The sequence below is a fragment of the Orycteropus afer genome, unplaced genomic scaffold (assembly GCF_000298275.1).
Source record: "Orycteropus afer afer isolate SDZICR_OR568_19922 unplaced genomic scaffold, OryAfe1.0 scaffold00006, whole genome shotgun sequence".
NCBI lineage: Eukaryota > Metazoa > Chordata > Mammalia > Tubulidentata > Orycteropodidae > Orycteropus > Orycteropus afer.
The window spans coordinates 21422383-21444242 of record NW_006921593.1 but is presented as its reverse complement, the minus strand read 5'-3'; the positions used below and the strand labels follow the sequence as shown (position 1 = coordinate 21444242).

Sequence of the window (21860 nt, the reverse complement as noted above, 5' to 3'; positions counted from 1 at the left end):
GATATGCCAGTCTGCTTCCGTGAAGATTAACCAAAATTCAGAAACCAAACCTGCTGCTGTAGATTCGATTCCGACTCACCACTCTGGAGACCCTGTGGGACAGTTCTGTTCTGTCCTATAGAGTCGCTATCAGGTGGAATGGACTCGGTGGCGGTGGGTTTTTTCATCCCAGAGGGCTGACTTCAGTTGGAGGTGCAGCTGCATGTCTCATCCTGGCCTGAGAGTCTGGCCAGCTGTTCTCCGTTGAAAGTTTTATGTGTCAGAAATTTTTTTCCTCCACTCATTTTAAAATGTGAAACTATTCTTAGCCTCGGGCCTTGTAAAAGCAGGTGGTGGGCTGGAATCAGGCAGCAGATTTGTTGCCCTCCACCCTAGAGGGAAGGAGCCCTAGTGGCACAGTGATTAAGCACTCTGCTGCTCACTGGAGGGTCAGGGTTTGAACCTACCAGCCCTCCCACCAGAGAAAGTTGAGGCAGTCTGTTTCCGTGAGGATTATTAAAAAAAAAAACAAAAAAAAAAACCACAACTCACCGCCGTGGAGTCAGATCCAACTCATAGCAACCCCTCCTTGGGTTTCCGAGGCGGTATCACTATGGAAGTAGATTGCCCAACCTTCCTTCTGAGTGGCTGGTGAGTTTGAACCGCCAGCCTTCTGGTTAACAATCAAATGCCTTAGGCACTACCCCAACAAAGCTCCTAGAAACCCTGTGGGCAGTTCCACTCTGTCCTCTAGGGGCGCTGTGGGTCAGAATGGACTCCAGGCAGTGGGTGTGGTTTGGGCTTTGCTTCTGTGAAGATTGACAGCCTTGGAGACCCTGTGGGCAGTTCCACTCTGTCCTCTAGGGGCGCTGTGGGTCAGAATGGACTCCAGGCAGTGGGTGTGGTTTGGGCTTTGCTTCTGTGAAGATTGACAGCCTTGGAGACCCTGTGGGCAGTTCCACTCTGTCCTCTAGGGGCGCTGTGGGTCAGAATGGACTCCAGGCAGTGGGTGTGGTTTGGGCTTTGCTTCTGTGAAGATTGACAGCCTTGGAGACCCTGTGGGCAGTTTCACTCTGTCCTCTGGGGGCGCTGTGGGTCAGAGTGGACTCCTCGGCAGTGAGTTTGGGTTTGGTTTGTGTGATCATTTATTCCTGGCCTGATGCCCTGTACGGCCCTCTCACCAGACGCCTCTCTGATGTGTCGACTCTGGGTTGGTTCCTTTGGGTCTCAGTTTTCAGGTAAACTCAGTGAGCCCACGAGAGACAAGGCCCACTGGTCTAAGAGTGTCTTGGTGAAAGCTCGAAGTTCAGGGAGCAAAATAATCCAAGCCCTCAGGGACCTGCTCCTGGGCCCCGGAAGGGGGTGCAGTTTCCAGAAATACCCCCCGCAGCCTTTCTCCGTCATCTGAGCCCCTCCCAAACTCCGATTGCCTCCAGACCCTCCGTCCCCCAGCGCCGGCCAGCCTCCTTTCCCGCTTTCTCCCAGTTCCCGCCCAGGACCCTAAGGGCCAATCGGGAAGGGTGGGCCGTGGGCAGAGGCCATCAGCCGGGTGAGGAGTGGGGCCTGGCGCAGCACGGCAGTGACGGGGAGGCGTCTGCTCTGTGCCCCGTGCTCCGCTGTGCGGGAAAGCAGACACCTGGGGGGTCAGCCCCATCTCAAGAGGTGCGTAACCCCGACAAGGCAGGCGTGAGTGGAGGAGCCGCTTCCTCCCTTCCCAGGAAGGAGCAGGCTGGGGCCAAGGGGGGCGCAGGGGAGCCCCCATGAGTCCTGGGACCCTGGGGCAGGGCTGAACCCCGAAGCCCCCATTCCTTTTTGCAGGAACTGCAGCAGGCTCTGTGTTGAAAGCCCAGAGCTCGGGACCTAGGAGGGCGAGGCTGAGGCAGATGCCTGGATGGGGTCCGGCTCTGCCCCCCACTTTGCAGCTGTGCCTGGGTTCATTCCTGTACCTCGGGCCCTCAGTCCCCCTCTGGACAGGGGGGACCAGACCTACCATTAGAGCAGGTGGCTTGCATGTGGTGCCAGGCACAGAGCCGGGCACTGTGGGCTCCAGAAGGTAGCTGCAGGGAGGCTGGGGTCACAGGGCAGGGCTCTGACACAGCTGCCCAGATTCAAGTCCCGTTTCTTGAATGGCCAGTTCCTCGGCCCCTGCTGGTCCTTGTGACCCTCTTGTGCACAGGCATCCGGGCCTGTCTGAGGCGTGCGCAGTGGGTCACGTGAGGCGCGCGCGGTGGGTCACGTGAGCTATGCGTGGGGGTCACGTGAGGCGCGCGGTGGGTCACGTGAGCTATGCGCGGGGGTCACGTGTGTGCCTCCCCTGCAGTGCTGCCAGACCCTGGTCTCCCACCATGTGGACCCCTCCCATCAGGATGAAGACGGCTACACGGCAGCGGACTTGGCCGAGTACCATGGACACCAGGACTGTGCCCAGTACCTGCGAGACATGGCCCGGCCGGTGAGGCACCCGGGAGCCCTGCCCACCCTGGGGGTGGAGTGGCGCTGCTGCCCTGACATGGAGATTGACAGGAGAAAGGGCCTCGCTGGGCGTGAGCGGGGACTGGCGGGGGGCCGTGGTCGGGCCTGTGCCCAGTATCTTTGAGACATGGCCCAGCTGGTGAGGGACCTCAGGAGCCCTGTCCACCACAGGGGCTGTGGCAGGGCCTGTAGCTCTGGCAGTGGCTGGGCTGGGCTGAGACTGGGCCACGGAGACCACCTGGGACTCGGCACCAGCCTCCGTGGTTAGTCTGACTGGGGAGTGGAAGCAGGGCCCTGGGACCCCGATGGGGCTTTAGTTTCTCAGCAGCTGACCCTGGTGCGAGCCAGGCTGTCAGAGCCCAGAAGACTGTGTGCTCTCCGGGGTCGGGGTCGGGGGATCTGACATCGGACAGTCCCACCCCTTCCCTGGGGCAGATTCCTCCTCTGTGAGTCCGGAGGCCTAGTTTGTCCTGTTCACAGCTGCTCCTCGGCTCCTAGCAAGTAACAGTGCTCACCAAGTATTTGTCAAACGAATGGATGAGTGAGTGAACAAGTGAATGATTGAAGGACTGGACAGCAAATGAATCTATGAGTGAGTGAATGAATGAATGGGCAAGTATGTTGAATGAATGTGTGAAGAACAGGCAAGTGAATGAATGAAAAGGTGAGTGACAGTGAATCAATGAACAGGTGACTGAATGAATGAGCATGTGCGGTGAAGGTGGTGAAACTCAGAGTGATTTCTGGGGCTGTGGATGGCGCTTCATGGTCTGTGGGCTCCCCCACGTCCCCATGTGGTCATTGGTCACTGGGTCTGCCCTGGCCGCTCTGAGAGCCAGATCAGGAGGCCAGAGGGTGGTGGCTGTCAGGGGTCCCACCCCTTCAGCATGTGCTGCAGGGAGCAGGTCATGCCTGCCTCTGGCTGGGCCCTGAGCCCGTCTGACTGGGGTATACAGTGGTGCCCATGGCCTAAGCTTTCCGTCCACACAGGCCACTGGGTCCCCTGGTTCCGTCCCCCAGATCCGTGCAGCTGCCAGCCCTTCTAGCCACCTCTGCCTGCCCTCTGGGCACAGATTCTGCATGCGTTCCTGATACTCTAGGGCCCACAGCTTCACAGTGGGCCAGCTACCTGCCCAGGCCTGGTGTCACTGCAGAGTGGGGGGACAGTCCCTGCCTTAGTGTCCTGGGGTGGTCGTACAATCAACAGAAGTGAATGGCTTTGTCCCCACTTTATTTTCCCTTTTCCAGCATGATTTTATTTTCTTATGTGGCTGTTGGTCTGTTTTCTGCCTTAGCCATTGAAGTAATTGCTTTGTTTTTTTAAGCATCTATATCCTTTGAGATTTTCAAATGTTAGACCATACACGCTAGAAACGAGAAGGCAGAGAAACAACAGACACAGAGGGGACGGCAGATTGTCACACATCCTGTGGCTATGCGTTTATTTCTCAGTTTGGAGGCTGACAGTTTGAGTTCAGGCCATTGGCTCCAGGGGAATGTCCCACTTGGTCTCTTTCAGCCTCTAGTGGCAGCCAGCCTCCCTGGGCGCCCCTGGACTTGTAGATACACCTGGTTCTGTCCTCACACAGGCCTTCCTCCTTTGTGTGGGCAATACTCTTGTCTGTTTTCCATTTTTATAAAGCACCACTCAGAAGTGTAAGGAATCAGATTGACTACATCGGAGGCCAGAGGTGATGGAGAAGCTCAGTAGCTTCAGCCAAAACAATGCCAGGAGCTGACTGTGGACAGACCATCAACTGCTCATATGCAAGTTCCAGTTGAAACTGAAGACAATTAAAAGAAGTCCACAAGAGCCAAAATACGACCTTAATTATATCCCTCCTGAATTTAAAAAGCATCTAAAGAATAGATTTGCTGCATTGAACACTAGTGACTGAAATCCAGAAGAATTGTGGGATGACATCAACATTGTCATCCATGAAGAAAGCCAGAGATCATTAAAAAGACAGGAAAGGGTACTTCCGGTAAGATGGAGAAATAGGCAGACAAGCTCCCTCTTCAACAAAGAAAAGAGAAATCAGTTGACAGAGACACAGAAGATAATCCTGGAGCCCTGAGCTTTGAAAGGAAGGATACAGAAGTGGATTAGGCACCAACTAGTGGAAAAACCTGAATGAAAACAGTGACGATCAGAGCAGTGGACTGTCAGCTAGTCTGATGAGAGCAACAGCCTAAATATTTCCAAGTGGTGTTGGGACCTGAGAATTAACCTAAAGGTCCCTGGTCACCAAGGGCTGCAGGGAGGACTGCACTGGTGGCCTGTGACTAGGAAGGGAAACAGCAAGGAGGGAGACAACCTGAGCTGTGGGCTTTCTGCTGTCCAGAGGGCACAGCCATTTTCATTGTTCACACAGCAACAATTTTGGACATTTAAAGTGACCGAGGGTGCAGCTATTTTGAATGTTTACAAGTGGTGGCCATGTTGGATATTTAAAGTGACTGAGGGTGCAGCCATTTTGAATGTTTACAAGAGGCGGCCATTTGCATATTTAAAGTGACCGAGGGTGCAGCCATTTTGAATCTTTATAGTGGCAACCATTTTGGATTTTAAAGTGATAGCATTCTCATTTGGATTCCAGGGGCCTAAGAATAGGCCTGTTTGCCGAGATAGGCAGGGACATACAAGAGGCTGACAACAGGAAAGGAGACAGGTGGTGAGTGTGTAAGTGCTGTCAACTAGTGAATAGAGGAGCACAGCACAGTACCCTGCCCAGCACAGTACCCTGCTTGCATGGATAACATACAAAGAAAATGAATATCATGGGCAAGTCACTCCAATATCAATCACCAATTAAATATAAACACAAAAATGTCACCATGCCTTGGAGACAACAGAGCATCACAGTTCACACAAAGAAGCAAGATAAAGCAAGAGAAACAAGGGACCAAGATACAGACCCAAAACACATCCCTGAAGAAGGTGCAGCATTGGAACTCCCTGATAAGGAATTCAAAAGAATTATATTTAGGGATCTTCAACTAATTAAGAGACAGATCAAGGAAAACACAGAGAAAACCCTACAACAATTTTGAAAGACAATATAAGAACAAAATGACAAAATAAGTGAAAAATTAGAAATGATACAAAATCTACACACAGAAATCTGGAAGATTAACACTAAATATTCAGAAATAGATAAGACATTGAATAGGCAAAGGAGCAGAATTTAATCAGTGGAAGACAGAATTAGTGAGATTAAAGGCAAATACTCGAACACTTCTTTGGAAAGGGATAACTCAGAAAAAAGATCAAAACAAAATGAAGAAAGCCTAAGGTTCATGTGGGATACCATCAAATAACTACATGTAATCGGAATTCCAGAACAGAAAGAGACAAATAAAACCACAGAGAAAATTGTCAAAGATTTGTTGGAAGAGATTTTTCCTGGTATGGTGAAAGATGAGAATATATCCATTCAGGAAGTCCAATGAACCCTAAACAGGATAGACCCCAAAAGATCTTCACCAAGACATATTATCATCAAACTCACCAAAACCAAAGACAAAGAAAGAATCATGAGAGCAGCATGGGAAAAATGTAAAGCTACCTACAAGGGGTAGCCAATAAGACCAAGCTCGGATTTCTCGGCAGAAACCATGCAGGTGAGAAGACAATGGGATGGTATATATAAAACCCTGAAAGAGAAAAATTTCCACCCAAGAATTAAGTACCCAGCAAAATTGTCCCTCAAATATGATGGTGAAATTAGGACATTTCCAGATAAGCGGATATTAAGGGAATTTGTTAAAACCAGACCAACCTTACAAGAGATGCTAAAGGGAGCCCTTTGGACAGAGAAGCAACAACAGCCAACAACTGACCATTAACACACATGATAATATAACCCAGAAACCAACCCAACTATGGAAGTCTCCAAAGTAAAGAAGCCCACAAGATTGTAAACAGGGAACCAGAAACATCAATTGATAAATGAAGACAACTACAAACCAAAAAGAGGGAAAAAACTGTGTCGTTACAGAACTTCTAGATGGTAGGGAAGTCAAGATGACTACAAGATAGAACGGACTGTTCTAAACTTGGGAAGAAAACTATAAATCACGTAACCTCAAAGAAAAATGGTAAACTTTCACATCAAAATAAAAAAGAGGGCCAGCACAAATATTTAGCAAATACTGAAACAATAGCAATGAAGGAAATGATAACACGATTAGTAAACAAAATGAGCTCAGCATAGAAAATTATACGGAACAAAGAAATTGACACCATGAAAAAGCACATAACAAAGATGACAGCAATAAATTCATATTTGCCAATAATTACATATCTGGCAAGGGACTTATCTCTAAGATGTATTGAAAACTCCAACGCCTCAACACCAAAAGAATTAACAATCCAATTGAAAAATGGGCAGAAGACATAAATAGACACTTCACCAAGGAGGATATTCAGGTGGCCAGCTAATACATGAAGAGATGCTCACAATCATTGGCCATCAAAGAGATGCAAATCAAAACAACAATGAGATACCGTCTCACCTCAGCACTGATGGCAAGGTTCAACGAGACAGAAAATAACAAATGCGGGCATGGATGTGGAGAGATTGAGACTCTCAGACACTGCTGGTGGGACTGTGAAGTGACACAACTACTGTGGAAAGCAGTCTGGCAATTCCTTAGAAAGCTGGAATTGGAGATGCCATTTGACCCAGCAATCCCTTACTGGGTATATGTCCTAGAGAGGTGAGAGCCAGGATAGGAACAGATACATGCACACTCATGTATATCGCAGCACTATTTACAATAGCAAAAAGATGGAAACAACCTACATGCCCATCAGTGGAAGAGTGGATGACCAAACTATGGTACATACACATAATGGAATCCTATGCACCACTAAAGATTCATGTAGAGTCTGCAAAACACCACATAATATGGATGAACTTGGAGGACATTATGCTGAGTGACATAAGTCAATCACAGAACTAATATAGTATTAGTTCATTGTTGTGGAGGCTCAAGGAAAGGTTTATATATATGGAGGGAAACTTTCTTTGTTGGTTGGCATGGGTGGGAGGGGAGGGGAGGGAACACTGCAAAAAAAAATGCATCAACCCATGTCACTTTAGTTTTGTGTATTTCACTGTACATAAAATATATTTCAGTAAAATTTATTAAAAAAAAAGGAAGGGAAGAAATGATGGCAGAAGAGACGCTGACACTTGCCTTTGAATGGGGAGTAGCTAAAGCCAGTGGAAGAAATGACAGGATAAAAGAGCTGAACAGAAGATTTCAAAGAGCAGCTTGAGAAGACAAAGCCAATTATTATAATGAAATGTGCAAAGACCTGGAGTTAGAAAACCAAAAAGGAAGAACACGCTCAGCATTTCTCAAGCTGAAAGAACTGAGGAAAAATTTTAAGCCTCAAATCTCAATATTGAAAGATACCATGGGCAACATATTGAATGATGCAGGAAGCATCAAAAGAAGATGGAAGTAATACACACTGTACCAAAAAGAATTCAGCCATTTCAGGAGGTGGCATATGATCAAGAACCAATGGTATTGAAGGAAGAAGTCGAAGCTACACTGAAGGAATTGATAAAAAAACAAGGCTCCAGGAATTGACGGAATACCCACTGAGATGTTTCAACAAACGGATGCCCCACTGGAGGCACTCACTTGACTATGCCAGGAGATTTGGAAGACGGCTACCTGGCCAACTGGCTGGCAGAGATCCATATTTGTACCCATTCCAAAGAAAAGTGATCCCACAGAATGTAGAAAGTATTGAACAATATCATTAATATCACACACTTGTAAAATCTTGCTGAAGTTAACTCAAAAATGGTTGCAGCAGTATAATGACAAGAGAACTTCCAGAAATGCAAGCTGGATCCGGAAGGGGATGTGGAGCGAGGGACATCATAGCTGATGTCAGGTGGATCTTGGCTCAAAGCAAACAATATCAGAAAGATATTTACTTGTGTTTTATTGACTGTGCAAAGGCATTTGATTGTGTGGATCATAACAAATTGTGGATAACATTGAGAAGAATGGGAATTCCAGAACACTTCATTGTGCTTGTGAGGAACCTGTACATAGTCCAGGAGGCTGTCATTCGAACAGAACAAGGGGACACTTCATGGTTTAAAATCAGGGAGGGAGGGTCAGGGTTCTGTCCTTTCCCCATACTTGTTCAGTCTGTATGCTGAGCAAATAATACGAGAAGCTGGACTATGTGAAGAAGGACGTGGTGTCAGGATTGGAGGAAGGCTCATTAACAACCTGTGATACGCTGATGGCACAACTTTGCTTGGAAGTGAGGATGACTTGGAGTGCTTACTGATGAAGCCTGAAGACTACAGTTTGCAGTATGGATTACACCTCAATACAAAGAAAACAAAAATCCTCCCAACTGGACGAACAGGCAGCATCATGACAGATGGAGAAAAGATTGAAGTTGTCAAAGACTTCCTCTTACTTGGTTCTACAATCAACACCAATGGAAGCAGCAGTCAAAATATCAGACTTTGTAAAGCATTGGGCAAATCTGCTACAAAAGACCTCTTTCAGGTACTGAAGAGCTAAGATATTTCCTTGAAGACTAAGGTGAGCCTGACACAAGCCATGGTATTTTCAGTCACCTCATATGCCTGTGAGAGCTGGACAATGAAATAGGAAGACCGAAGAAGAGTTGATGCTTTTGAGTTGTGGTGTTGGTGAAGAATGCTGAAAGTACCGTGGACTGCCAAAAGAACTAACAGATCTGTCCTGGAGGAAGTGCAGCCCGAATGCTCCTTGGAAGCGAGAATGGCCAGACTTTGTCTCACCTGCTTTGGTCACGTTATCAGAAGGGACCAATCCCTGGACAAGGATATCATGCTTGGTAGGGTGGAGGGTCGATGAAAGAGGAGAAGGCCCTCCACAAGATGGACTGACACGGTGGCTGCCGCGATGGGCTCAGGTGTAGTAGGGATTGTGAGGCTGGCGCAGGACCGGGCAGGGCTGTGTTCTCTTGTCCATGGGGTCACTATGAGTTGGAGACAAACAAACAACTCAGAAGTGACCTCCAATAGACCTCATTAACTTAACAAAAGCAGAAATTTCCAAACAAAGTCATGTTGACAGGTCCAGGGGTTAGACTTCAACCATTCAGTCCCAATAGTCCCCTTCGCTCCAGATCTCCTAACCCCACATGCTGTCTCTACAGTCTCCCCACTCCCCACCCCGGGCACACACACCCCCGGCCCGAGCCACCTGCCCCAGCCTGCGGTGGTGGTCCGCCCTCGCCCACCTGGCTGCTTCCGAACCTACTTCATGATGCCCCAGGCTCCCGGGGGCTGGGAGGCTGCTTGGAGAGGGGAGGGAGGGGCACAGGTCCCAGCTCACTTGCACCGTATGACAGCAGGGCTGCCAGTCTCTTGCCAATGGCTGGGAGTCTCCCACCCCCCCAGACCCGCTGGGTGCCTGCTCAGCTGGGGGGAGGGGCGAGGAGCTGCACTCAGGGAAGTATTGACAGACACTCAGAGGTGGCCACACTGGTCTCTTCCCGCCGGCCCCAGAAGAGGTAGTGAAACCTGTCATTGTCCCCACGAAAGTCTCTGCTGCCAGGACTTGAGTCCCTAGAGAAGCAGGTGGTGGCGGGTCCACCCCGTGGGAGGTGTATCCTCTGGGACCTCGAGGCACCCAAGCCCAGCTGGGCCTCCTCCTTCCCCCTCCCTGTGGCCAAGACCTTGCCAAGCCCAGCCCCTCCCTGGGTTCCGCTCCTCACCTGGTCTTCTCTGAACTGGGACAGGGGCAGGAGCTAGAAGGGCCTAGAGACAGCCCTCAGCCTCCCCCACCCCCCGAGGCCTGCCTGGGCTCTGGGCTCATGGCTATGGTGCCAGCTCTGAGTTCAGATCTGTTGGGTGGCAGGGCTTGTGTGTGGAGCCCAGCCTTCAGTCTCCCTGAGGCACCCTCACCCTTCCATGGCCTGTCCTGGGCAGGGCGGCGGAGGAGGGACGGAGGTGGGCTCTGGGAGATCTTGGGCTTTGGGGGGCTGGGGGGGCTGGAGCTGGCTCTTCCTGGGCTCTCAGGTCCTGAGCAGCTCAGTACCTCGGTTTCTCATCCATAAAATGGGGTCGCAGAGCCAAGGAGATCTGCCGGAAACACCGGCAGCGCTCCGAGCCTCCATGGCCCTGGTGCTGGCTAAGACCCTCCCCTGGGTCCGAAGGGCCTTGTTCTTGTCGGCTCCTGTCCATTCTGACTCCTGGCGCCTCCGTGCTCCGGGCCATCGGCAAGAGGCCGGCAAAGCTGTGTGTCGGGTTTCCTTGGCTGTAATCCTTGTGGCAGAGGTTCCCAGGCCTGCCTTCTGCAGTGCTGCTGAGCGGGTTAGCCCTTAGGAACCTCATGTCACAGATGGGGAAACCGAGGCCGAGAGCCTCGCCCGCTGCCTCCTCCCCCAGGCGGGGTGGGGCCCCGCCTCCCAGGTGGTGACCGAATCTCAGCAGCGCGTCGCTGACCCGGGTCGTGATTTTCTCGGCCTGGGTGGCATTACGAGCCTGCAACCCGGCTCGGCAGGCGTCTTCGATGTATAAGGCACGGTCGACATGCCGCAGCTTGGGTCTCACCGAAAACACGGGGTGAGAGAGCGGCCGCCCCGGGTGCACCCAAGCCCAGGGCCGGGGTCGGGGCCGGGGGCAGCGGCAAACCCAAGGGCTGCAGCCTGAGCCCCGCTGCCCCTTTGGAATCTGCGAGATTGGGTGGCCCACAGCCTGAGTGAATGGGCCACAGGGACGTGTCTCCCCGTCCCCTGGGACACCTGCAGTCACTCGTGTGTCCGTCAGGGTTCCGAGACATCGTCCTCAGGCAGGTGGTGACGACTTCGCCGTCAGCTGAGCCCCGCGCGAGCTTCCGTGCCCCTCACGGCCTTGCAGCTGTCAGGGTCTTCACCGACAGGCCAGGGAGGGGGGCGCGGGTCCAAGTCCACCCCCAGCCCCAGCCCCACTCTCTGTCCCCTTCATCTTCCCCAGATGAGGGGGCTGCTGCTGCCCCCAGCCCCTCAGTCTGCCCTGGGGGATGGAGGGTCAGTCCCTGACCTGCCCCTGAGAGCAGACTTGACTGGGGGGGGGCAGGTCTGAGGGTTCCTAGGTGGAGGGCGGGGAGGAGAGGCACCGTCCAGGCCCGGCAGGGGGCAGAGAAGGCCACCGGGCGGCCCTGCTGGCAGGGAGGGGCCCACGTGGTGCCCGGTCGTCCTCTGGCCGGCAGTTGGCGGCCAGTCCCTGGGTTCTCTGTTGGCTCTGGGGTTAACAACACTGACGGGTTAGCCCACCATCCATCCCTGGTGTTGGCAGGAGGCCGGGACTCCTGGGTCTGAGACCAAACCCAGATGAGACACACCAATTGCCACTGAGTCAGTCCCACGTCATGGCGGCCTGTGCCGTGGGGTGGGACATCTCCCTGGGGCTCCTCGGCTATCGTCTTACAGGACCAGATTGCCACGGCTTTCTTCCGCAGCACCACTGGGTTCAGACCGCCCCCGTTCAGGTCAGCAGTTGGACACAAACTGTGCCACCAGGGACTTTATTTCAACACAGCAGGGAGTGTGAGCTCCCCTTGTGGGTCCTCTTCTTGCCCCCCAAGTCCCAGAGTGGCCCGAGGGGTGCTGTGTGTGTCAAAGCTTAGGTGTCCTGAGCCCAGGGGGCCCGCCCTTTTATATTAAGTGGTAACAAGTTGTCTTCCCTGGGGCTGGCCCTCAGCAGACACCACCCCGAGAAACAGCCCGGAAGGAGTGGTCTGTGACCACATTCTGGGCAGGTCGAGCGGGATGTGTGGGAGCCGAGAGCCCCCCAGTGCCGCCCCTCCGCCAGCCTGCTCCCACCCCGGCCCACGCACCTGCCTCCCCTCCTCTGGTACCACTGCCGAGGTGGCCTCCGGGCCAAAGGACACAGGGACCCTTGGGCCCGTCAGGGTCCCAGGGGGGCCGCGCAAGCCTCCTGCCCGCTCTCGGCCTTGGTTCCCACCTCTGCCCAGAACTGTGCTAGGGTGGGGGAAGGGTCCCTCTTGACGAGCTCTCTAGAAAGGGCCTCCTGTGAGGGTTGCCGTGGCCAGGCTCTGGGGTCCCCTCTCCTGGCCCCTGCGCCCTGTAAGAGATCCACACCCCAGCCCAAGCCCGCCTGGCCACCCGACACCTCAGCCTTTAAATATTTATGCGGGCGCCGCCGGGCTCCGAGTCCACCTCCCGCTCCAGGGTGGCCGCAGTGACTGCCCGGACACTGCGGGCCTCGCTCTCTGCCTCGCCAGCAGCCCCCCGCAGGGAGGGAGTTCACAGGGGGTCCTGGGCGGAGCGGGACTGGGGCTCTCCTGAGGGTGTCCCAGCCGGGGCAGCTCTGCCGGCTACCGTTCCTGGGGACCCACAGCCTTCTCTCCGAGAGGCGTGACTGCTTCAGCAGCGGGCCAGGGGAGGCTCAGGGAGGCCAGGGGTCTGCCGGGCGGGCCCTGCCACGCCGCACACGGGCCTGGTCACCTTGCTGAGAATTTGCCGAGCCCTGGGCCGTCTCTGCGTGGCTTCCTGCATGATCCTGGCCCAGCCACACAGCCCGAAATGGCGGCTGATCGGCCAGGTGTCTGATCGGCCAGGCCTCTCTGCAGCAACCTGCCTGCCCCCAGTGCAGGGCCACCTCTGCCTTTCACTGCCGGCAGGGGCTGGGGAGCATCGTACTGACCCCCAGGGTGGACTGCTCCCAGGAGCGCGAGCAGGCGTCCCTGGAGATGGGTCCGGCCACTTTCATTCTCAGCTGTCGAGCTTGAAGGGAAGACGGCTTCCACGAGGACGGCATGGAGGCAGCCCAGGTGGCTGAGAGCCTCTTGGAGAAGCAGGGAGGCGGGAGTGCGGGGCACCACCACCAGCCCTTGTGCCAGAATACCCTATGATGGGGACAGAGTGGAGGGCTCTCCAGTCAGCGGCTTTGGGGGCTGCCCAATGGTTGGCGGTGTGAGGGGCTGGTGAGGGGGGTGCCTGCAGGGGCTGGGCGTGGATGCCCCACACCGGGCTCCTAGGGGCTGATCTGGGGGGCTGTGGGCCTGGTGCCCCAGGCCCCCAGCCTCGGCCCTGCCCCCCTGGGGCAAGCTCACAGCCACACAGCCCTGCTTACGGGCTACAAAGCCGCCTGAATCTGTAGGTGCCCCTGCCCAGGGGCCGGGCAGGCTTCTCTGGGTGCCCACACCTCTAGGGGGTCCCAGCACGGCTGTGGCGCCTGCTCTCTCCAAGTCCACAGGACAGGGTGGGGATGGCTCTCTGAGAAGTCAGCTGGGCATCCATCTGGGGTCAGGGTCCACTCACCACTGTGTGGCCTGGACTCAGGAAGCCAAGTCCTCACCAGAAAATGGGGGTGAGGCCCTGTGACTTTGGCTACTGGGCACATGGTCCCCACCCTGGTCCATTGCCGTCCACCCAAAAATGAGTCACATGGTCAGGCTGGGTCATCTCAGCACAGTCAGGGACAGGGCAGGGCATGGTCACGCATGTGTGTGTGTGCACGCACATGTCACGTGTGAGCATGTGTGAGTGTCCATGTGTGTCACATGCGTGTGCACGTGTCCATGCATGCCTTATAAGGCCAAAATGAGGTGCATGCTCACACTGCCTGGGCGGCGGAGCCTGAAGCCAAGCCTTGGGACAGGGATGCTCTCCCGGGCAAGGGGCAAGGTGGGGGGCGGCACAGTGAGTGATGGCACCCAGACAGCGGGGCAGGGTGTTTGGGGAGCCCCTGGTCACCCAGCGTGGAGGGAGAGTGGGAGCAGATGGGAGAGACGGGACCCTCGCCCCTGCTCACATGCCCGCCTGCACCCTCCCCAGGGACACCGGCCAGGCCTCACCGTTGTGGGACCTCTGCACCGGGCCCTCGCTGCCTGCCAGAGCTGAGAGCAGGCAAAGTCAGGGTGCCACGGGGCCTCACTGACCAGGCCTGTCCACCCGCAGGTGCCTCTGCTGGTGACGCCCCCCCCCCCACCGTTCCCCCCTCCCGTGCTGTCAGCTGCCCGGCAGTCCATGGAGGAGGGAAGGCGCTCAGGGCCCAGGAGCCCCAGCCGTGAGTACACTGTCGCCGTCTCCACGCAGGACTCCAGGGTTCAGGGCCTGCTCCTTCGAGGGACGGGGTGGGAGGGAGCTAAGCCCACAGGACACTCGGGACCAGCTGGGTGGCCCCTCCACCCCCTCCCCGCAAACGTCTTCCAGTGTTTCCTCTGAAGTCTTAAGGGGAGAGCTGTGGTAGCGCAGTGCCCACAGCATCTGACTGCTAACGTAAAGGCCGGTGGTTCAAACGCACCAGCCACTCCCCACAAGGAAGGTTGGGCAAGCCACTTCCGTAGTGATACCGTCTTGGAAACCCAAGGAGGGGTCGCTGTGAGTCGGATCTGACTCGACTGCAGTGAGTTTGTTTTTTGGGTTTTTTTTTTTAACGTCCTCCACAGTATTTTGAACCCCTCAAAACCAGCCCCAGCCAGGGCCCACCGTCCCATCTAAGCATGGGGACCCTCAGAGCCCCAGGCCTGGCCTCCTACCTGGGCGACCCTGGGAAGCCCCAGCCCCTCGTCCTCTCTCAGGACCTCTGCTTGGCCAGAAGCCCCTCGACTGTGCCCATGTGGCGTCTGTTGCCGGAGCCCTAGCAGACTGCGTGGTGTCTCTGACCAGCCTGGGGCAGCGACTGCCCTCAAATTGTAGGTCACCACCCATTGGGGGTATGGCCAGCATTTATGAAAACGGAGTGAGTGGGACAGCGTGGAAATACCGGCAGGCCCCCACGGAGCATGGGGGACACCCTTCAGGACACCTACATCACACGGCTGTGTGTGGGCCTGTCCGGGTGTGAGGCTGGGTGTGCTGCTTACACTGGGTTGTGGCAAAAACACCCCAAGGCCGCTGGCATGCACGCGTGTGCGTGTGGTGGACAATAAGGGCCTGAGCTCAGGGTCCCCACAGGGCTGCCGCGTCCCCGGCAGTACAACATAATGCTTTCTAGCTCCGTCCAGGGTGGAGCCTGAGGGGCCGGATGGGGAAGTGGGATGAAACGCAGATGCCGGGGTCCCGCTGACCCAGCAGAAAATGCACAGGGGTGTGTGACTCCACGCTGGGCCCTGAGGACGCTCGGTGGAGGGCTGGCTGGGCCCTTCTTGCAGCCTGGGCTCTTTTAGGAAGTGCTGTGGCCTCAGTGACAGGGGAGCTTCGGGGGTGGAGTCCCTGGGGGTGCATTCTGTCCCCAAGCCGGGGCTCTCTGAGGTCTCTACTCCCCACTCCCCCCCACCGCCCTCTCCAGAAGCCCCCGTGACTCTGGGCCCAGCAGCAGCACGTCTCAGCCCAGCCTGGCCTGGCCAGCCTGACCCGCCTTCTCCCAGGGAGCAGACGACCGGCATGGCCCCCCCAAGGGTCACCGCCAGAGCCATGCCTGTCCCCATGGTGCGTCCCTACTGTCTGGGTCCCCGTCTCCCAAGTTCCACAGCAATGCCAAAGCCCAGCCCCCCCCCCCCTCACGGGTTCCCCTTAGGTGGGCTGAGAGTCATTCTGGAGCAGGGCGGACCCCAGGCCCTCCGAGACTGGCTCCTGAGGACACCCCTGGGGTTCTGAGGGGAGGAGAATTTCAGGGCAGCTATGAGGCATGTCCCAGAGACAGCCCGTCACCCCTTTGTGGAAAATGTGGGTGCCTTTCTCTGTCTGACTTCTGAATTCAGGGGTGCTTCACACCTCCCTGGAAGCTGCCACCACGAGGCCAGAGAAATGGCTATGGTGGGAGGGTGGGCCAGGGGCCACTGCCCTCCTCAGGGCTCCCAGCAGCCCTGAGACTTCCCTCTTTCCTGGGGCCTGAGAGAGAGGCCTTTCCCACAACAGGTCCAGGGACTCTGAGATGTTCTGTGTGCGAGGGAGTGTGGGACACAGTGCCAGGCGTTACAACGCACACATTAAGGTGAAGGCACCGACGAGTCCTGCGGGGCGGGACTGGCCGCCAGACCTTGCTGCGTCGCTGTCCGCCCACGGACACAGCCTGTAGGGAAGGCCGCGCACAGGAGGGGGCAGCAGTTCATGGATGCCCCTCTGAGCAAGGGACCCCTCCAAGTCACCCGGCCCCAGCAGCGTTCCCGGAAGGCTCGGCCAGGTGCCCTCAGGGCGTTCACACCATCAGTCTGGGGGCTGCGGGGCTGTCTGAGGTCTCCCTGCCGCCCCTCCTCCCCGGACCACCCTGCCCCAACCCGGGATCGGGTCCCCTCGGGCCCTGCAGCGCGTGACCCTCGCCTACGCACAGGGCTCCGAGTGGGCGGCTGACGCCCCAGACGGCTTGGCAGCACTGCAGCCGGACCCACTGCCTTCGGGTGACCTGGACGGGCTAGTGCCCACGCAGGACGAGCGCGGCCGGCCCATCCCGGAGTGGAAGCGCCAGGTGATGGTGCGGAAGCTGCAGGCGCGCCTCAGCGCCGAGGGGGCGCCCGAGGCCCAGGTGGGGCCCGGGAAGGGGCCAGGCCCAGAGAGTGGGGAGGGCGGGGCTGGGAGGGGTGGAGCCTGGACAGGAGGCGGGGCCCGGAAAGGGCAAGGCCCAGAGAGTGGGGAGGGTGGGGCTGGGAGGGGGTGGGGCCCGGAAGGGGCGAGGCCCAGAGAGTGGGGAGGGTGGGGCCTGGAAAAGAGGCGGGGCTCAGGGGCAGGGCCCGGAAGTGGCGAGGCCCAGAGAATGGGAAGGGCGGGACTGGGAGGGGTTGAGGCCTGGAGAGGGGGCGGGGCCAGGAAGCTGCGAGGCCCAGAGGGCGGTACTGGGAGGGGGTGGGGCCCGGAGAGGGGGCGGGGCCCGGAAGGTCTGGGCCGGGGCAGGTGGAAACTCAAGGTGAGGGGTCAGGAAGCAGAGCTGGGAGTCGGAGTTTCCAGACGCAGTTACTCTGTCTGCCCGCTGTGACCTCCCTTCTTCTCCGAGACAGTGATTGTAGTGGATCCAGGGGGCTGCACAGTGCCCCCACCTGCTTAGAGCTGTGGTCCGTGTACTGCGTTAGTGAACGCCTTTAGTAGTCGGCTCACTTGCACCGGGCACCTGCCAACAGAGCAGTTGGTGTCCTGGCAGGTCAGGTGGTCAGTCCCTGGGGGTCACTGAGGGCCGTGGGGCATAGCCATGCAGAGGAAGGGGGTGGGCTTTGGTCTAGAGCCAGTCAGGGCGGCCTCTCAGGGAAGGGGCTCTGGGTTAAGCTCCCGCCAGCAACGGGAGCGGTTTGCGCAGTCCTGCAGCGTGAACCCGTGCGCTGAGGGAGACCCTGCAGGCGCAGCGGGGCAGGCGTCATGGGCTGTGAGGCCTGGGCAGCCTTGAACTCCTGATGCTGTGATTGGACCTGGATTTCATCAGGACCCAGGGCCGCTGTGTGCCCCGAGGCTCTAGCGTGGGACCCCACCGCTGTACCTGAGCCACGTGCCCACAGCCCATGGTCCAGCGCACTGTCCAATCCGACGACACCCGAGTTCAGTGACAGGAAGTTCAATGCCTGGAAAACCATGCCTCAGTCACACCAGCCACACTGCAGGTGTTCGGGGGCCACCTGGGGCTACCGAGGTGGACAGCACATACTCCTCCATCGTTCCTGGAGGCCCACCCTGCCGCAGCCTGTGGGGCTGAGGGCTGGGCACAGCAGGCCCTGGCTCAGCCAGGAAGTCCCTTAAAATCTTTCCTTGGGACACAGGTGGGCCTCGTGAGGGCCCAGGACCACCGAGAGGCCAAGAACTCAGGGGAGTGGAAGGTAGGCTGGCACAGCATGGCTGGCCATAGCCACAGGAGGCAGAGGCCAGGAGTCCCTGCACCAACCCTCCGGGGCCAGGCAGGCTGCCCGGCGGTGATGGTCCCTGCCCCAGACCCTGCTAGCTAGAAGGGATCAAGATTCTCTAGGGGAGAGTGCCACTCCAACCCTGGTTCCTGGGCCACCCCGTGACGGTCGGTGACAGCCTCACCTCCGCGGGGTGCGGGTGGGGAGGAACCCTCCCAGCTGGCGGCACCGCATGGCTGCAGCTGCGTGTCCCCCAGACCGTGGGCACCCAGGGGAGAGGATGAGGATGGAATTGGCTGCCCAGAGCAGAGTGGTTGAGGCCGCCTTTTCTCCTGGGGTGCTGCCTAACCTCAGAAGGTTCTGGAATTTGGGGAGAAGGGCGCTGAGGAGGGAACTCCTGAGACTAAACATGGAGGAGTTGACAGGGGATTCCGAATATATGGGGGCAGAGGCATCTCAGCCTCTTGGGAGGGAGTTAAAGGGGCCCCTACAGGGTGAGGGGCCTGCCCTGAGCCACGAGCTCTGGACTGGTACCGGCCAAGCACCTTGTTTCTCCTCCCATCGAGACCAGGGCCCAGCTGGGTGCCCAAGGGCTGGGCCAGGGCCCCAGGGCCTCAGGCCACCCCAGGAGCGACCCCCTGGCAGGACCCCGCCCTGGTGACCTTGCCCCCTCCATCCCCGGCAGGGCAGTGGGAGCGCGGAGCCCACGGGGCAGGCGGCCTGGAGGTACTCCCAGGCCCACCAGGCCATCCTCGGCCCCTTCGGGGAGCTGCTGACGGAAGACGACCTGCCGGACCTGGAACAGCACATCGCAGACCTGCGGCTGCGCCGACGCCGCGGGGAGTACGAGAGCGAGCTGGGCCGGCTGGCCGCCCAACTGCAGGCTCTGCTGCCCGAGCCCCTGGGCACCATCACCGTCAACAGCCACTGCCTGCCCCGGGCGTCCGGGCCAGAGGGCGAGGAGGCGGAGGCACTGCCTGAGGGCTCGGCTCAGCGGGCGGCGGCGGCCAGCAGGCCAGCCCTGCCCTTCTGGTGCACCCACGTCGCCTGGCTGGCGCGGAGCATGGCTCGGCTGCTGCGGGGTGTCAACGGCCTGGTGCAAAGTGACGAGCAGCCCCCGGATGCTGCCCCCACGGGGGCCCCAGGCAGCCCTCCATGCAACACGGCCCAGCGCGAGATCCAGGAGTGCGGCGTGTCCGTGCGGACGCTGCGCGGCAACTTCGAGCCCGGCCCAGCCGGCCCACCGTGCGCTCCAGGCCCAGTGCCCTGTGAGCCCGGGAGCCAGCCCGGGCAGTGTCTGCAAGGCTGCTGCATGGCCCTTCCACAGCCCCGAGGTGGCCCCGGGGGAGGAGAGCCCGGGCCGGGCGACACCGAGGAGGCCAGCGACTCGGGCATCAGCTGCGAGGAGGCCCCGTGGGAGGCGGGCATGGCGCCGAGTCTGGACCTGGCCGCCCTGCGCAAGGAGCGCATCGTCACGCTGTTCCTCAGTCACTGGAAGAAGTCGGCCTGTGTGCCGACGCTCAGGACGGCCGCCTGCAGGGCCCTGGCGGCCCGCTGCGCCCAGTCCCCCCTGCCGCCCACCCCGCCGCCCCGCGAGGGCCCACGGCTTGGCCACCTGTGGCAGCAGCATGGCGTCGTCAGCCACCTGCTGAGCACCTGGAAGGCCATCATGGCGCACGTGCCGGCCCGGCAGCTGCGCAGGCTGAGCCGGCGGCCACACGGCCCGCTGTCGCCCGAGCAGTTCCTGCCCCACGTGGACGGGGCGCCGCGGCCCTACGGCAGCCTCTCGCTGGACCTCTTCATGCTGGGCTACTTCCAGCTCCTGGGGTGCGACCTGCCGCCTGAGGAGCGCAGGACGCGCCATCTGCTCTGCTTCGAGGTCTTCGAGCACCTGGGCACGCACGGCTGGGAGGCCGGACGGGCCTTCCACCAGGCAGTGACCGACGAGGTGGCCACCGGCCGCCGCACCTGGGCTGATGGCTTCGAGGACATCAAAGCCCGCTTCTTTGGCTCCCACCGGAGCAGCACCTGGGACACGGAGCCTGGCCGCGAGTCCGGCCTGACCGTGCTCGGGCCGTTGCCCCCCGCCACAGCGCCCAGCACCAGCCCCAAGCCCGAGGCCCAGGGCCCAGGCACTCAGGGGGACAGTGTTGGCAGTGGGGACCTCTGTGGCTACATTGACCGGAGCTTCGCCTTCTGGAAGGAGAAGGAGGCTGAGATGTTCAACTTAGGAGAGTGAACCGGGGTCCTGCCTCCGGGTTAGGGTGTGGGGTGCGGCCATCTTCACCTCTCCCTCCTTCACAGCCCACCCATCGGTGCTCAGTTAAGCCCCAGGCGCTGCTGACGGGTACCTGTGGGCCTAGTGCCTCTCTAGGTCTGCACCTGTCACAGGTGTTGCTTGACTCTCCTGCATCCAGGTTCACAGACCCCGCACACACACTGAACCCCACAATGCCATCAGGCTCTCAGATCTGGCCCAGAAGTCTGAGGACTCGTTATCCCAGCCTTGGGGCCCCTCTGTGGGCTCGCCTACCTGTCTGTCTAGTCTTGCTCCTGAGATGCAAACCTGAGCCCGTCTTCCTGCCCTGGTTCCCACTTGTGACCCCTTTAGTGTCTGTGTGTCCCCTCGAGGGCCCCATCTTTCTGTTTGTCTGGGGCTGAGGGCCTTGCCCTGTGCAGAGCCTAAGTCCAGCCAGTTTCTGAGTCTGGGGCAGTGGCCCTAGGCCCTGGTCCTGCCTCTGTTCTTTTGGTGTCTTGGGCCTCCTCTTTCCCCATCTGTGAAATGGGAGGGCTGAGGGATGCAGAGAAGGGGAGTCCGTGACCTGGGGGCCTGCCTTCCAGACCCGACTGCCCTCCTGAATTCTCCGAGTCAGGGAGATGATGGCTTGTACTCACAAACATGCAGCCACACCAGCTACTTGCCCGCAGGAAGGTGCAGCCCAGAACCCACCTGCAGGCGCCGTGGAGGCCCGGTCCAGAGGGGGGCTCCCTGTGAGGAGGGAGCCCTGCTTGCCTGGAGGAGGCCCTGTCCTCCAGCCGACCACCGTGGACCACCGAGGAGCCCCAGCTGCAGGCCAGGGGAACAGAGACACAGCCCCCATGGGGAGATGGGGGCTCTGAGCAGAGGGGCCAGTGCCAGCCCCAGAGACAAGCTGCTGGACCCTGAGGAGCCAGGGCTTCACGTGGGCCCCTGAACTGTGCACACGTCACCCTGCTGGGCGGGGCCTGGGCTGCTGGGGCTGAGGGACAGCCAAGGAGAGAGTCCCGCTCTCAGAAGACTTCCCGAGAACGGGGCAGCCTGCCAGGAGCTCCGAGTGTCTCCTCCAGCCGCCTCCAGCCCCACGGACCCTCCGCTGACTGGGAGGCCCTGGGCAGCCGGGTGTATGGGCCACGACCAGGCTGTGGAATCCAGTGAGGATTTGGGGGCAGGGGGTCATGCTGTTGGGAGAGGCCCAGCAGGCAGTGCGTGGCGAGGACACCTGGTGTCTTCTGCTGCCTCGACTTCCTTGCAGCCAGGCCACTTGAGGCAGAATCCAGGCTCGGTGGAGGGAAGACAAGCCCTCTGCAGCGTCCCTGCCCCACCATGGGGAACGGGAGGGGCTGCAGGTAGGAGAATAGGAGTCTGGCCCTGGATGAACCAGGCAGAGCTCAGAGGGCAGCAGCCT

General features: G+C 58.4%; 1 protein-coding gene across 1 annotated transcript in view; it reads left to right on the top strand.

The window, feature by feature from the left end:
- Positions 1-20434, top strand: part of ESPNL (espin like) — a 28949-nt gene extending 8515 nt beyond the window's left edge. Inside the window, exons 5-10 of the mRNA XM_007941546.1 lie at positions 2300-2431; positions 14393-14501; positions 15753-15865; positions 16707-16898; positions 17784-17791; positions 18886-20434. Coding sequence (XP_007939737.1) covers positions 2300-2431; positions 14393-14501; positions 15753-15865; positions 16707-16898; positions 17784-17791; positions 18886-20434 — 2103 coding nt within the window. The remainder of the gene's footprint in view (positions 1-2299; positions 2432-14392; positions 14502-15752; positions 15866-16706; positions 16899-17783; positions 17792-18885) is intronic.
- Positions 20435-21860: the final 1426 nt, after the last annotated feature.